Genomic DNA, 15718 nt, shown 5'->3' with positions numbered 1-15718 from the left:
TCCCTGTCCTGTTTGGACAGGTCGTTCCTCATTGACAAAGTGAGAAGTGACAATACAACTGGATCAGGGCTAGAGCCACTTTGCCTGCAGAGGCCAACATTCCCAAGGCAGGACTGTCTGAAAGATTTGAAAGACTATCAAGAGAAGAAGGGCTGTGATGGCTTCCCTATTCTGGCGGGCACCCTGTTTGACTGAGAGAATGCAGGCATGATGCTCCACCATTTTATCGCTCTGTCACCTTGGGCAAGTTCCTGAACATCTCTGAGCCTCTGTTTCCACCTCTGAATAAGGGGGATAAAACTTTCTCCAGTGAAAGGGTTTTGGTGGTCATGCCCTTCTTCCCTTCTCTACTTATCACTACAACAGTAGGGTTTAGGGTCCAACGTGCTGTGTGATCTTGGGTAAATTACGTCTTTCGGTCTCAATTCCTTCCTTTGTAAAACAGTCTACCTCGTGGAGTTGTCACAAGAAGTAAAAGAAACAAAAGTATATATTTGTTTAGTAAGTGCCCAACAAGTGTTAATGCGCTTATATTATGTCTGACTATTAAGAAGACAGGCCAGGGTAGAGCACCTGGGTTCTTAGCCCTGTTTCGTCACTCTCTTATTTTGTGAACTGAAATAATTACTTACCCTCTCTGCGTCTCCATTTATTTCATCAGTAACATGAAGGGGTGGGAGCTGCCCTAAGGGCCTTCCAGTTTGTACATTCTGTGGGTACCAAAATCACTGGCATGTTGAACCTTCTGATCCCGGGGCTTGCTATTCATCAGTGCCTGTGGAACTCCCTGCTCATCCTGGACAGCCAAGTTAAATTTAACTTTCTCTGGGGGATACCTCCCTGAATAGCACAGAAACAAGCAAACAAACAGAAATAAACGTGGGCGTTTTCCGTTGCCTTTAGGATACGGCACTGACTACTTTACTTACCATTAGTTTCTCTTGTCCTCTAATCACCCAGAAGACTGGTACCCCTAGAGGACATAGCTGGAGTGATGTAATAGAAAGTACCTGGCCTTGAAAGGCTGATAGGGGCCAAACTGAATTCTGTCCTACGAGCTAGATGATGTTGGGTAAGTCATTTCAGCTCTCCAAGCCTCAATTACCTTAATCTAAAAATAAGGGAGGCATCTACATCATAGGGTTGCAAGGATTCAAAGCGGAAATAGCCAAGTGATGGGACCTGAGAAAAAGAGGCAGTCACTAGAAAGGGCTGGAAGTTGCCTTTCGCTCCGGAAACCTACCCCGAGTGTGGCACAAAGGAAGCACGAAATAAAGTGTCTGTAGGTGGACCACACACGGTGCATCGAGCCGCTGGAAATCCAAATCCTGCAGCCGCCAGGCCTTCCCCGCAGATAAACTACGGCCACAAAAGGGTTAATGTTCAACCGCACTTCTGACCCCGTTCCTTTCACTCCGGGGACAGGCTGGAAGCCCAGGGCCGCTCCCATTGGGCCCGTGCCTGCCCCGCCCTCCCGTCGGAGTACGTCTGTGCTGGGAAATGTTTAAAAAGCCAAACAAAACCCTTGTGCTGTGATCTCACCGCAAACACTGCCCCAGACAAACGCACGGCGACCAAAGCGTGCCGCTCTTGCATTCTAAAACGTCCGATCTGGGAGTGAAAACAACGGGATCACATCCAAGTCGCCCAACTCGGAACCCCTCCCCCCAGACCCGGGACCCCCCCATCTCAGCCGCCCGACACCGGGGCTGGGACCGACGAGTCCCGAGGAGGCCCTGCGGCCAAGGGAGGACCGACCGGGTTCTGGCGGCGTGGCCCTCGAGGGACAGACCCCGCCCACGCACTCGGGGCTTCCAATCAGAGCTTCCGTCTCTCTCCTGCGACCTGAGTGGGCGGGCCCGAGCCCGGGGGCGGGCGAGGAGCCCGGGACCAAAACAGACGGGACAAAACAGACGATTTCCTCGGAAGCCAACACAGCGGCCCACGCGGGCAGCACAAGTACCACTAAAGGAAACGCTCACTGATTTCCTCCGAAAAGTGAGCAGATAGTCCCCCCGTGAAAACGACGACGGCATAGACTGTTCAGAAAGAGGAGAATTGGAGAGTCAGCAAGTGCTCTTGGAATAAAAACAATAAAAAATAAAAAAATAAAAAAGGTGACGGCTGCAATTTGAAAAAGAAAAAAATCAATAATCTAAACGCAGCAATTGGTTCACCCACAGGGATTTACTAATCCATTGATTCCATCATCCATCCCCACGACGGCCCTTCTCTCCTTCCCAGGCGCCATCACTTCAATCGATGTGCCAAGTCCCGGCCACTCCAGCCTGCCCGTCGGAGTCCGCAGTCACCAAACCTCAAGCTGGTTAAATCCAGCCCCCCTGTTCTCCCTCACCTGCGCCTGCCCACAGAAGCTCACACGGCCTGGCTGACAGGTCTCAGTCAATTCCCGACACCAAGCCCAAGATCCACTACGTTTCCCACGTAGATCTTCTCCCGGCCCCTTAAAGGTCTATTCTACATCTGTCATCTTCTCAGCCTCAATACGTCCTCCCCCATCCTTACAGCTCTGAATCTTGCTTGGATTTTATTGGGGAAACAGAGGCCAAGCAGAACTTCTTTGTGCCCCCAAACCCCCGCGTTTATATCCACTCGTGCCCTTGGCCGTCCTCTTTGCCCTCCCCCTGAGCGTTGCCGAGTTGCCATCTAGCCCTTCACAGGTCTCACCTGTACTGTTACTCCTTATCTCCGCCCTTCACCACCCCATCACAGACCTCCCGTCCCCCCACACCTCTCCTGTACCATCGAGTTTCCCCTCTCGTCTAGAACACTGTCCTTAGCACACAAGTATCCCGTAACTTTCCCCATCTTTCAAGACAAGAGCAAACCGAAAACAGAAATCTCTTTTGGTCCCCATCTTCCTCTACTTACCTTCCCATTTCTCAGCACCTCTCTACAGTACAAATCATCAACAACGATCTGTGCCAGTGGTTTTCAAATTTGTTTCATTCCACTACCCCCAAAGGATTTTGAAAAACTGTGTATTCTAACACACACTTTTAAGCTGCCATCTAAAATAGTTCATTTTAAGTTTAAAGAGTTGGAAAGAAGGTAATTTATGGCAATTTGTAAATATTGAAAATTTGAAATAAAGGTACTAGGGCACTCTTTTAAATGTACCTAGTTGGATTTAAATGTCATAGCATTCTGATGCTCACACTTATTTAAAAATAATATGAAAGAGCTCTTCATCACAATGAGAAATTTTACATAGTTCCTTTTCTTCCTTGAACTCATATTTTCATTCCTTTTACCTCCCTGCCGGAATCTTATCCTAATGCATATTACATGATTTAAAGTCTTTTATTGACCATTCTATAACATATCACTAACAAAAATATGTCTATAAATGGAAATACATAATGTTTTGTTTCCTGTGACCATATAGTTCTAAGTATTAAAAAATTCCATCTGAACTGATTACTATAATTAGCAGTAGTACACAATTGATCAAAATAATAAATATATTTTGGATTTTTAAAAATAATTCTTAAACATACAAAGTAAAAATTTATAGGAACTTCATTCCATAATAAGCTACATAAGGATTTTCTTTAATTAGTTCATGTATCCATTGGCATATAATATTTATTGCTAGAGTGATAAGGGGGATTGCTAGAGGGGTAAGCCTCAATTCTATTTCTATATTTTATATTTATAGATGTCAATACTAAGATACCTTATCCTCAAAAATAAGTACCTGGGGAAAGAGTTTTGTCATAGGAATGTGACTCATTCTTCGAACCCCTTCTAAGTTATATTCCAAAAACCACATAATGAACTATCATCAAAAAAATTATTTTTAAAAATATATCATCTAATAACTAATAAATCAGGGCTCATTATAAGGCATGCTAATTGTGAGGTGCCTCTTAGACATTCTAGCAGAGATGTCAAAGGACTCCATCTTCTGTATCCTATGGCAGGAACCGTGGTGCCCCAGGGAAGGATCAGGATGAAAGAGGTGGCTGCAGTGGCTCATCCTGACTCTGAAAGCCATTGAAATGGGAAGAGTACTGCACTAAAGTCAAAAGACTTGTGTTCTAATCACGGAACCAGCCCTGTTTTATAACTTGTACAAGTTCTAAAACCTCTCTGAGCTTCAGTTTCCTCTTCTCCTTTCGTGCTAGTCCACAGAATCTGAAGGCAGGAGGAACTCTGACTGGGAACACAGACGTTTTGAGTTCCTTAACTTCTTAGGAGAACAAAATAACACAGATCAAAGGGGAACTGAATCACTAATCATGCGCTCTGAATTTTATAATTTTTTTTAACTTTGAAATGTAGCAAAATAGATCAGATCCAAGATGGCGGAGGAGATAAATACCGTGCCTGCTTCCTTCCATGAACACATTGAAATTACAACTAAATTATAGAACAATCAATCTGGAGAACCATCTGAACTTTGGCTGAACAGAGGTTGTATAACTAAGGATATAAAGCAGAAGCGATATCAAAACTAGTCAGAGGGGCAGAGATGCGGAACTGTCTAACCCCAAATCTCCATGTGGTGGTTGAGAACTGGGAGGGATATTTTGAACACAGAGGTTCCCCCCAGAGGAGTGAGGGACCTCCACTCCCACAGGCCTCCCCAACCCAGAGTACTGGTGCCAGGAAGAGGAGCCCCCACAAGATCTGGCTGTAAAAAACAGCGGGGATTCCGACACTCCAGGTGGGACGGAAGGCTCTGGGAAACCCAGACATCCTGTTAAAGGGCCAGTGCACAGACTCTCTCACTCCAAGACACTCACCTTGGGCTCCAGTGAAGGGATAGTAACTCGGAGAGGGTCGGAGACATATGGGGGACAGTCTGAGTTTTGAGACTTCGGGATGAGGGCTGGAGGACAGTCGGCATTTTCCCTGTGTGCTTCTCCTATGCAGCCGGCAGGCCCAGGTGGCCACCATCTTTCCTGTGTTGAGCCCTCCCCCTACGCTTACGGCCAAATCTGAATCTGATTGGTCTGGTGAGCTCCTCAGCTCTGTCCTGCTGACTCATTGGGACCTTGCCTGACCCAAATCCCCCAGCACAGGAGACACTTTCTCCAAGAGCAGCCAGTCCTGCTTGTATTGCACTCGTTCTTGGAAAACTGTAAGAGTCCAACAGACCCCAGGTCGGGGGAGACTGGCCCCTGTGTGCTCTGAGAGTTTTGCTGAGTAGCTCCAGGTTCAGCACTGGCACCAAATCAGAATTTACATTAGCCTGGTGACCACAACTCTTCCACTCTAGTGACCCTGCCTGAGGGTCCCTGAGACCCTGCCTCACCCAACTTATATACTGCACAAGGCTTTATCAATGTCTGAAGCTTAAGGGCACTGGCAGGTGGCAGCAGGTCTTGGGGTGTCCTGGCATTTTATGGAGCTACCCCAGGCCCAGTACTGGTGGCAGACATCCTCAGTTATCAGCATGGCCTCTCCTACATGTCTCCAGGGTTAGCACAGGTGGCACACAACCGTGAATCACTTTGTAGGATCAGGTAGTCCTTGGCCTAGTAGTAGTAGTTGGGTAGGTGAGCCCCTCCCAAAAGGCCCCAGAACCAACATACTTAGAGGTTGGCTTCAGACCACAGCAGAGCACTGCCCAATTAACCCGACAAGTGGCACACCAAAAGAGTGGTCTTCACAGGCACTCTGGTGGGCAAACCTGCTAGGGCAAACCCCACTCAACGGTTTAAGCTCCCCGCTCCCACAGCAGCCTGTGAGCTGGGGACATGGACAAACCCCACAGCCATTCAGCCTGAGGGTCAATCCCACCCATTAATGTGCTGATAGCTATCAAGGCTCAACTATAACAGCAGGGCATGCACAACCTACACAAGGGACACTCCTGGAGCACCCAGAGCAGATGACCAGGAAGACTGTGCCACTGGGCCCTACAGGGCACCTACTACATAGAGCCATCCAGCCAAGACTGAGAAATGTAGCAGATCTATCTAATATACAGAACCAAACAGAGAGATAGCCAAAATGAGAAAACAAAGAAATACATCCCAAATGAAAGAACAGGAGAAAAATCCAGAAAAGGAATTAAACAAAATGGAGGCAAGCAACCTACCAGAGACAGAGTTCAAAACAATGGTTATAAGGATGCTCAAGGAACTTAGTGAGAACTTCAACAAAGAGACAGCAAGCATTAAAAAGGACATAGAAACCATAAAAAAGAACCAGTCAGAAGTGAAGAATATAATAACTGAAATGAAGCATGCACTAGAAGGGATCACCAGCAGACTAGATGAAGCAGAGGATAGAGTCAGCGATTTGGAAAGCAAGGTAGCAGAAAACACCCAATCAGAACAGCAAAAAGAAAAAAGAATCTGAAAAAATGAGGATAGTTTAAGAGACCTCTGGGAAAACATCAAGCATGACAACATTCACATCACAGGGGTACCAGAAGGAGAAGAGAGAAAGCAAGGGATTGAGAACCTATTTGAAGAAACAATGAAAACTTTCTTAACCTGGTAAAGGAAATAAACATACAAGTCCAGGATGTGCAGAGATTTCCAAACAGTATGAACCCAAACAGGTCCACACCAACATGCGTTATAATTAGAATGGCAAAAGTTAAAGACAAAGAATTCTAAAGACAGCACAAGAAAGGCAACTAGTAACTTATAGAAGTTTCCATAAGATTGTCAGCTGATTTCTCAACAGGAACTTTGCTGACCATAAGGGACTGGCACAAAATATTCAACATGATTAAAAGCAAGGACTTACAACCAAGATTACTCTACCCAGCACAGCTATCATTTAGAATCAAAGGAGAGATAAAAGAACTTCCCAAACAAGAAAAAGCTAAAGGAGTTTATCATAACCAAACCAGCATTACAAGAAATGTTAGAGGGACTTTTTTTTTTTTTAGAGGGACTTTTTTAAGGTGAATAAAAAAAGATCAAATTATACATAATAAAATGGCAATAGCTACCTATCTATCAACAACTACTTTCAATGTAAATGGATAAAATGCTCCACTCAAAAGACACAGGAGGGGGAAATGGATAAGAAAATAAACCCCTTATTTCATTTAGCATAATGTCCTCAAATTTCATCCATGTTGTAGTAGTGTCAGAATTTCCTTTGTGTTGAGGTGGAGCAATATTCCAGTGTAGGTATATACCAATTCTGAATTTTATCTGAGATGATATTTTTGTTTATTCAAAAAATGCTTATTGAACATCCACTATCGTGTGTACATACATCTGTATATGATGTACAATGTGCGCCAAACAGATATAGTCTAATTTAGATTGTAAAGTGGACCCTTCTCCTGACCCATCTTGTCATCTATCAATCAAGCCTTGAGGTCGGAATATCAAGTTGGCACCACAATCCCAATATTACAGTTTGCAGCCTGAAAATACCTAGTACTATCCCCCACACATACACCACATCTCCAGATCCTTCCTCACATCCACCCAAACCTCTGCTCCACCTTTAGTCACTCCCTTACGATAGTTGCATAGGTGTCTGTATCTCTCATGAGATTGTCAACCTTAGTTCTGTATCCCACACACTTTAATAAGATACTTGGCACATAGAAATGTAACTGTTTTTTAATGTTTACTCCTAAAGCTGGAAAATTATTTATTTGTTCAAAATTATTCAAATAATTCCAAATAATTCAAAAATTATTGCTTGCCTACTAGGTGCCAGGCTCTATTCTGGGAGCTGGGACTATTATATCACAAAGAACAAGACAAGCTTGATCCATATTCTCATGACACGTTCTGGTTGCGGTGTGGAAAATTAACAGTGAGTTAAATACTAGACACTGATAGGGTGCTAGAGTCCCAAGGACCTGGGTTTATATTGATTTCCACTGAAGGGTCAGGGACGTCCTCTCTGGAGAAGTGTTAGCTGAGCAGAGATCTGAAAGACAAAAAGGAGCCGAGCAGGGGAAGGTCATAGGGAAGGGCATTCAAGGCAGAGGAAGAGAAAGTGCTGAGATCCTGAAGCAGGAAGTTATATTGATGCAGGTTAAAGTCATGCTATATATATTGTAGAGATAAGACAACCAAATCTAAGAGAAAGGCAGTGATTTGTCCACCTCTCACAGAAGTAATAGCTAAATCAGGAGTTGAGTACAGTCAGAAAGTAGTCATATATAAAGGGGTTGCAGACATTTATCAAAGTCATTCAATCCTCTAAGCTATAGGAAAGAAATAGCCTGACGGAACTTGGTCCAAAATAAGCCCACTCTTCTCATTCCACATTCCCCCACCAGGCCATCTAGCTCATCGACTTCTCGTGGCTTTTCTTCACTTTCACCGTGTCCAGGTGGTTGACTCCTAAAAGTCTGTCTTCAGCCCAGAAGTCTACTCATATTCTGAGCTAGAGAATCTAGCCCCGAACTGGAATACTGGAATGCAAGCTCTATTTTGTTTTGTGCATTGCTATATGTCCAAAGCCAAAGCACTGTCTGGCACACAGTGACTACTCAATAAATACTTGTTGAATGAATGAATGAATGAATGAACGAATGAACTGCAGGCCTATTTATCCAACTATTTACTGGACATTTTTACCTCAACAACCCCCAAACACCCAAAGTTCAATACTCCAAAACAGAACTCCTCATTTCTACTACTGTCTCCTCCAAATTGTCCTTTCCCTGTTTTCAGCCTCTCTCTCCCTCTCTCTCTCTCTCAATCTTTCTCTCTCTCAGGTCAGTACAAGCAAGTCAGAAACCTGAGCATTATATTTGGTTTCTTCTCTTTTTTTTCACCCATATCTAAGAGGTAATGAAGTCTTCCCAAGTCTAACTCTTTATATTTCTAGAATGCATCTTTGCACCTACAACCCTTCCGCGTATGCCTTGATAAAAATCTTATCACTTCTCTCCTGGATTATTATGATAATCAACTACATGTCTAATGTTTTTTCTGTCTGCCCTATATCAACTTGTATTCTGTACAATGCCTATAAGAATGATAATTTTTAAAATATTTTTAAATTGTAAAATCTGCAGATTCATCCTAAAGATACGGACAGTACAGTAAAAACTTTAAAAAGAGAACAGAAATCACCAATAATTCCACTATGCACAGATAACTAGAGTGTTTTGTTTTGTTTTGGTATAATTTCTTCCAATCGTTTTGTTGTGCATTTATTTATTTATTTATTTTAAATCAATACCAGAATCATTGTATTCAAGCTTTGAATTCTTCTTTATTGGTTGACATTTTATTATAAATACTTTCCTTTACTTTGGTTGAATACATTTGAAGGTTTTCAAATATAACATCAATTGGATGTATCATAATTTATTTAATCATTTTCCAATTATTTTACATTTAGACTGTTTCCAAGTTCATTATTATAGAACAGACTCCAATGTACATTCTTGCACCTACATTTTTATCCTTCTCTGTGGTTGTTTCCTTATGATAAATTCCTAGATGTAAAATTATTAGATTAAAGTATATGAACATGCTTAAGGCTCTTGACATTTCTGTCAGGTTGCCTCAGAGTAACTTTTAAAGAATGCAAATCTTATCATTCCCAGCTCATTAAACATGTCAGATCTTTGGACATGGTTGTGTTCTTTGCCTAAAACACCATGATCCCTTTTCTTCACCTAGCCAACTCCTACTTTAAAATTTAGCATTAAGCATCATCTACATAAGATATAATAAAACATCTTCCATTTCAATGCTTGCAGTGAGTCCATGTTAAAAATTCATTTCGTTTAACCATCACAACCATTTTGCATAGATATGCAAAATTTACATTTATAATCTCCAACTGAAGAAATAGAGGCCAATCAGTGAGTAACTTTTGTAGTTAAGTGGCTGAGTGGAGATTTAAATCTGATCTATCTGACTCTAAGCCCATCTTCTTTATCAGTGTGTATATGATTTGCTCATTGATCTTCCTGTCATTTAGAGTCCTCTTCTCTGGGTGTCCATAGTATCCTGGGCTTACTTTTGTCTTTCTGTTTGTCCATATACCAATCTACCTCATTAGACTGTAAATTCCTATGTCTAATGCACAGTGTAGGAGCTCAGTGAATATTCACTGAATGAATGAGGCATGAATAAACAAACACTGGTTGTATTCTTTTAACTCTGACCTCAGTTTTCCTTAACTTTCTCTGCTGTCACTGATGATGACTTTATGAGCTTGTCACCTTGGGGGATCACCACTCATTTCCTCTGATGTCTTGATTCATGCTGAGGTCCTCCAACTGAGCAGTGGTGACGTCATAGTCATGGAACTCCTCTGCCGATAAAGGTGGAACACCAGATAGCAGCCGGCAAATCAACAGAGAAAGACAGATATCGAGTGGAGGGCTGGTGGAAAGTTTGTTTGCCCACACATGCCAGAGTAATGAGAGGAAAGAAAACATGGAAATAAGCAGGCAAAACCTTAATGGGATGGAAAGAGGCCCCTGTGTGAGACAGGAACTGGCCTGAATGGATTTAAAAAAAATAAATAAATAAGTGAAAACTTGGTATATAAGCTTCAATTGGAATTAAAGAGATCAGGTCCACAGGAACCATTGTCCCTCAAGGCTGTCCTATTGATGTCAAAACTCATTCCACCCCCTCCTCCCAATACCCTGAACCCAAGAGCAGTGCACTGTTTACTTAGGTACCATGGATTCCACCCTCCATAACAGGCACCTTCTGTAGGGAGAGTTTCTGAGAGCTGCTTGGACCACATATTCCACAGTTTGGTCACCAAAGTTGCAATTATCCTTTATTTCTCTTCTCCACTGTCACCACAAACATCACAACATCTCCACAAATGCCACCTAAGGGTTTGTGTCACCCACTCAGAAGAAGCAGCATGAATATGCACATATATGTATACGAGTATACTTGGGCACACAAACTTGTATGAAGATCCAGAGATACACACTCATATACTGTATTTGCAAATACATACACATACTTGCACACATAATCACACACACACACACTTTGACATATATAAACTAAAGGATGCATTCTCTAGGCATCTATTCGATCAAAAAATATTTATCGAGTGCCTACTCTGTGCTAGTCATTGTGCTTCCTCCTAAGGGAAAAAATAAGGGATAAGACATTGTCACTGCCCTCCAAGAGTTCACACTCAATAACTGAGATAGATATATATCTAGTCGATCGCAGAACAAGAAGACTGTGGAAGACCAACAATGCCATCCTACCCCACCTCAGAGTTTTCCCAGTGAAGGTGGAGGCAGACCTGATCCCTGAAGTTGACCAGGAAGAAGTAGATACACATGCAAAAGAAAGTGGTATGAGTTTGAGAGAACTGCAAGCAGTTCTGTATGGCTGGATTTTAGGAGATAAGGACAAAGGTAGGTGCAGCAGAAGAAACAAGGGTAGAGAGATAGGCAAGTATCAGATCGTGAAAGGAATGCTGAAATTCCAAATCTAGCAACATATCTAGTTGACTTAACTAATGTAGAACTACCTCCCCCAGAAAAATTACATAGAAATACTGAATAAAATATAACAGCTCCCTCTTTCTGTTCTTCTGCTTTGAGACTAGTTTAGTCTGTCAAGTGCTATGGGAAAGGTGTAATGGAAAAGACTGGGGGACTAGAAGACTCGGGGTTTGGTCTCACCAGTTCCTCCACTAACTTGCTTTGTGTGCCCCCTCCCCACCAACAAGTTCTTATGTCTGTCTGGACCTTTGTTCTCCTAGATTTGAAGGGAAAATTTGGACTTTGGCCTTAAGGGTCTCCCTAGTTGCAAGCGAGGGCCCAATGTTACATTTCCACTTTCAGCAAAATGCTGACAAAGTGCTGAGCTACTATAGTGGTCTGAATGGGGCTTGTCTTCTAGTGACATGCAGGCTGCCGTTGTCGTTAGGAAGAGAAAGCCAGGAGCCACATGGGTGTATTCCCAGCCCATGAAACCAAATTTTGCCTAGCTGGACTTTGAAATTGCTTGGGACCAGTGACTTCTTTTTCCCTTCCATTTTCTTTTTTGAACAAGAATGTCTGTAACTGTTATTCTATGACTCCCATCATTGAATTTTGGGAAAGAAAGCTTGTTTCTTGAGTTTCATAGATTTACAGATGGGAAGCAGTTATGCCTCAGGATGGGTTAAACCCAGACTCTCATCCTTACCTGAATTAGGTAATGTAGTTTGAATGATGAGATTTGGGATTTTTAAGTTGATAAAACCTAGATGAGATTTTTGGATTTCTAGTTGATGCTATCATATGTTGCAATTTTGGAGGATGTTGGGATAGAGTGAATGTATCATTTTGCATGCGGAATGGATGTGAATCTTTGGGGGCCAAAGGGTGAAACTGGGGTAGGCAAAATAATGGCCCTCTCAAAAATGTCCATGTCCTAATCCCTGAAACCTGTTAATATGTTATGTGACATGGCAAAGGAGAATTATGATGACAGAGAGAATTCAGGTTGCTAATCAGCTGACCTTTACATAGATTATTCTGGATTATCTGAGTGGGCCCAGTATGATCACCAGGTCCTAAATATGTAAGGAGTGGCACCACAGGAGAACCAGAGATGGCAGAGTAAGCACTGGGCACAATGTTGCTTGGCTTTGAAGACGGAAGAAGCAGGCCAGAAACCAAAGGATATAGATGACCTCTAGAAGTTGGAAAAGACCTGGAAACACTTTCTCCCTTACAGCCTCCAGAGCTAAGATAATATATTTGTGTTGTTTTAACTCACCCATTTTGTGGTAATTTGTTAAGAGCAGCAGTAGGAAATGAATTCAAGTCCTGGTCTGCAGTTTAATCTTCTAGGATCTTAAGTTGTTTGATCTTTACATCCCTTAGTATTCTTTATTTTTCAAAATAATAACTGCTATAAGGATCAAAAGTGACCAATAGGCAGAAAGTGCCAGGCACACAGGTGGCTCAGTACATGTGAATTTCCAGTTTGTCCTTCTTCCAGGTTGAGGCAACACAAAGAGGGAAATCAGGGGCCAAATGTCCTGTTCAGCGGTGCACCCTCCTTCCTTTGATGTTGGCTGTGAGAAGGACTCCTCAGAGAGCTCCCCAAGCATACCTTATCTAGAGCACTGCCGGTATCTGCCTTTGGGGGACCCACAGCTCCTCCCTCCCTGTGAATCCCCCTTTAAAGTAGAAAGCTCTTTAAAAGAGCTTGAGAGGAGAGGAGCACCAGAGCTTCACTTGGCAAACAGGCTTTCGGAGATGAAAGAGCAGCTTAGACATCTATATCCATACAATGACCACCATATTTCAGGAAAAGGTGCCCGGAGGTGAGGCAAGCCTGTTCCCCTCCCTCCTTTACCCAAGACAAACACCCATCCAACATTTCAGACTTCCAACTCCTTAATTAGTTGTGTTATGAGCTTTTATTTAAAAAGCACATCTAATACAAGTATAGTTTCGCAGATACAAGTTTTCACTTTGTATTCTACAAAAGTCTTTGAATATTATTCTCTTTACAAAATGGAACCTTACAAAAATACTGACAATTTAATGTTTTTATACAGTTTTCCCTAGTTGCAGTTATTTCTTTTATTGTAAAACAACGTCTACCACAGAACTATGATATTTTAGTTGATATTAAAAAAATTAACTCAATGCTTCTTTAAGCAGCTAATGTAAATAACACAGGTCGAGACACAGTTTATAATCATAGTGGATATAGCTAAAATTGTTTCAGAAATAATATTTTACATAGTTAACTTTTAATGTTTTATACATTATTTATATAATATTTATATATAAAAATCATAGCTTGCTATAAGTTGAAATGAAAGGACGGCTTCTGTGGTAAGAATGTGCTTGTGGTTGATCCATGTGGTTACATTTAGCCCTTTGAAAGGTTTGCATCCAAGAAGATTTGAAAGCATTTCTTCCTTCCTCTTTTCCTCAAAGGTTCAGTCGAAGGGGTCCCTGTCTATTGCCTAGAGTGGGACCTTGCGTGATGGGAGGACACTTATGGATAGAGGATGAGGAAAACTCTTTCCGGAGATTTAACCCATGTGTTCTGCCCAGCAGAACCTATCAAGAACTGTCCTAGAGGTCAACCCCAAGACAATAGTGCTTTACACAGCTTAGCAAGAGCGACTCCCACAGAGACCCTCGTCAGCTCCATTATCTAGAAGGGCAACCTCTCAGGCATGAGACCGTCTGCTACTCTGGCTCATTCTGACTTTGAGTAGCCAAAAGGTTGGTTCATTTTTCATTCCTGCCCCTTCACTCCCTCATGTCTTGTACGGAAGGCTGCTTTCCATCAGCTGGTGGCAGACCATGACTTGGCTCATCTCCAGACCCTCACAGGAAATCCCGGTGGGTACAGAGCAAGGATTTCAAGGGAGAAAGCAGTAACCGAAGCTAACCGTTACTAAGAGTGTGCAAGTGCCTGGGTGATTGATATTATATAACATCACCATCCTGCAACTGCCATTTCAACATCACAGGATGATGCGTCCAAAGAAGACAAATGAGGGCCTGTACCCTCGATCTCTTCTGAAATTGTGCTATTTGTGATCTTCACTCATCCACAAAGAGTCTCCTAATCACTAACGTGAGGGAGGGTGGTGTTGGCCTATGGGCCGGGAAGTGAGTGATAAGGCCTTCGGTCTAGGAATTTGGATTCAGGATCTGATCACTTGACTGAGCAAATTTGCTCTTTCCTTCTATTAAAAAAACAAACAAACAAACAAACAAACAAAAACTTCCTGAACCAAAGTCACAGTAGAGGATAGAGTGGTGTGGACAGAGAGACACGAGAGGGGACCCCAGCCCCCCCATGGCTATTTTCTTGATTCAGTGCTATTTCTGGCATTGTGTGCTACAAGGTGAATTTGAGCTTTTCTCACAGGCCTGGGATACCTCCGTCACAAAAGTGACAGGCAGACTCTACTCAAAACATTTTAGTGTCTGTTCCAGAACAAGCCAGTGTTCACTAGAACATGAACACTTAAACCGATTGCACATCCAGGGTTCCGGCACTTGGTGTTAGTTTGCTGTTGTTTCCACATAGGTGAGCACTACCTATTTTGGAAGGCCACAAAGTGTAAGACTTTTTTTTTTTCTTTTTAAAATCAGTCGGGCAAAAAGTTTTTCCCTACATTCTACTGTCTGATGAGATTGGAGAGCAGCAAGAACTTGCTGTCAGCAGTCATTTTACAAAAACAGCGCAGGAAGTGGGTAGCACCTACACCATGTTGTGATGATTGTTCCTGTCAATTATGTCCACAGGTGAGAGGATCTCCTTCCTGATAGCAGGGGGAGGCAGGGCGAGTGTCATCTTGGCCTTGAAGAGGTCAGACACGAAGAAAACCTGCAAGCACAAATCAGACATCCAAATCAGTGACTGATATCTGGGATCTGGGGACGAGCAAAGGAAGGGGATAAGAGCATGGAGTTTAGGAAAAGGGGGCCCTAAACCACAGATCTTTGACTAGGGAAGCACCATAGAGGCCATACAGTCCAATCCTTCTTATACATACAAGGAAACCGAGGCCCAGAGAAGGGCCGCGACCTGCCCCAGGTTGCACAGAATTCAGTTCTATGGACTCCCAGTCCACTGCACCATATCTCCAGCCCCCACTACCTTATTTCTCAAAGCAAATGAACAGCAATGAAAGATAAGTCCCTACACAAAGGAAACAAGTCATACTTAAGTCAGTCATTAATCACAATATTTTCCCTTTCCTTACAAGAAAGAGTCGGAATAAGGAAGCAGTTGTGACGACTTTTCCTGGAAGCCCAGTGATATCAACAGTTTGATGGGGG

The 15718-nt window shown here is 42.8% G+C and overlaps 1 protein-coding gene across 2 annotated transcripts in view; it reads right to left on the bottom strand.

Moving 5' to 3' along the window:
- Nucleotides 1-6881: 6881 nt before the first annotated feature.
- The window catches only part of PLPP3 (phospholipid phosphatase 3), a 136337-nt gene continuing 127500 nt past the window's right edge, over nt 6882-15718 (bottom strand). For both annotated transcript variants that reach the window (XM_081057886.1, XM_081057885.1), the window contains one exon: nt 6882-15263. In XM_081057886.1, coding sequence (XP_080914012.1) covers nt 15138-15263 — 126 coding nt within the window. In that variant the 3' untranslated portion in view covers nt 6882-15137. The remainder of the gene's footprint in view (nt 15264-15718) is intronic.

This window comes from Rhinolophus hipposideros, assembly GCF_964194185.1.
Source record: "Rhinolophus hipposideros genome assembly, chromosome: 8".
NCBI classification, from domain to species: domain Eukaryota; kingdom Metazoa; phylum Chordata; class Mammalia; order Chiroptera; family Rhinolophidae; genus Rhinolophus; species Rhinolophus hipposideros.
The sequence above is the reverse complement of the archived record's forward strand: the minus strand, read 5'-3'. Positions and strand labels throughout refer to the sequence as shown.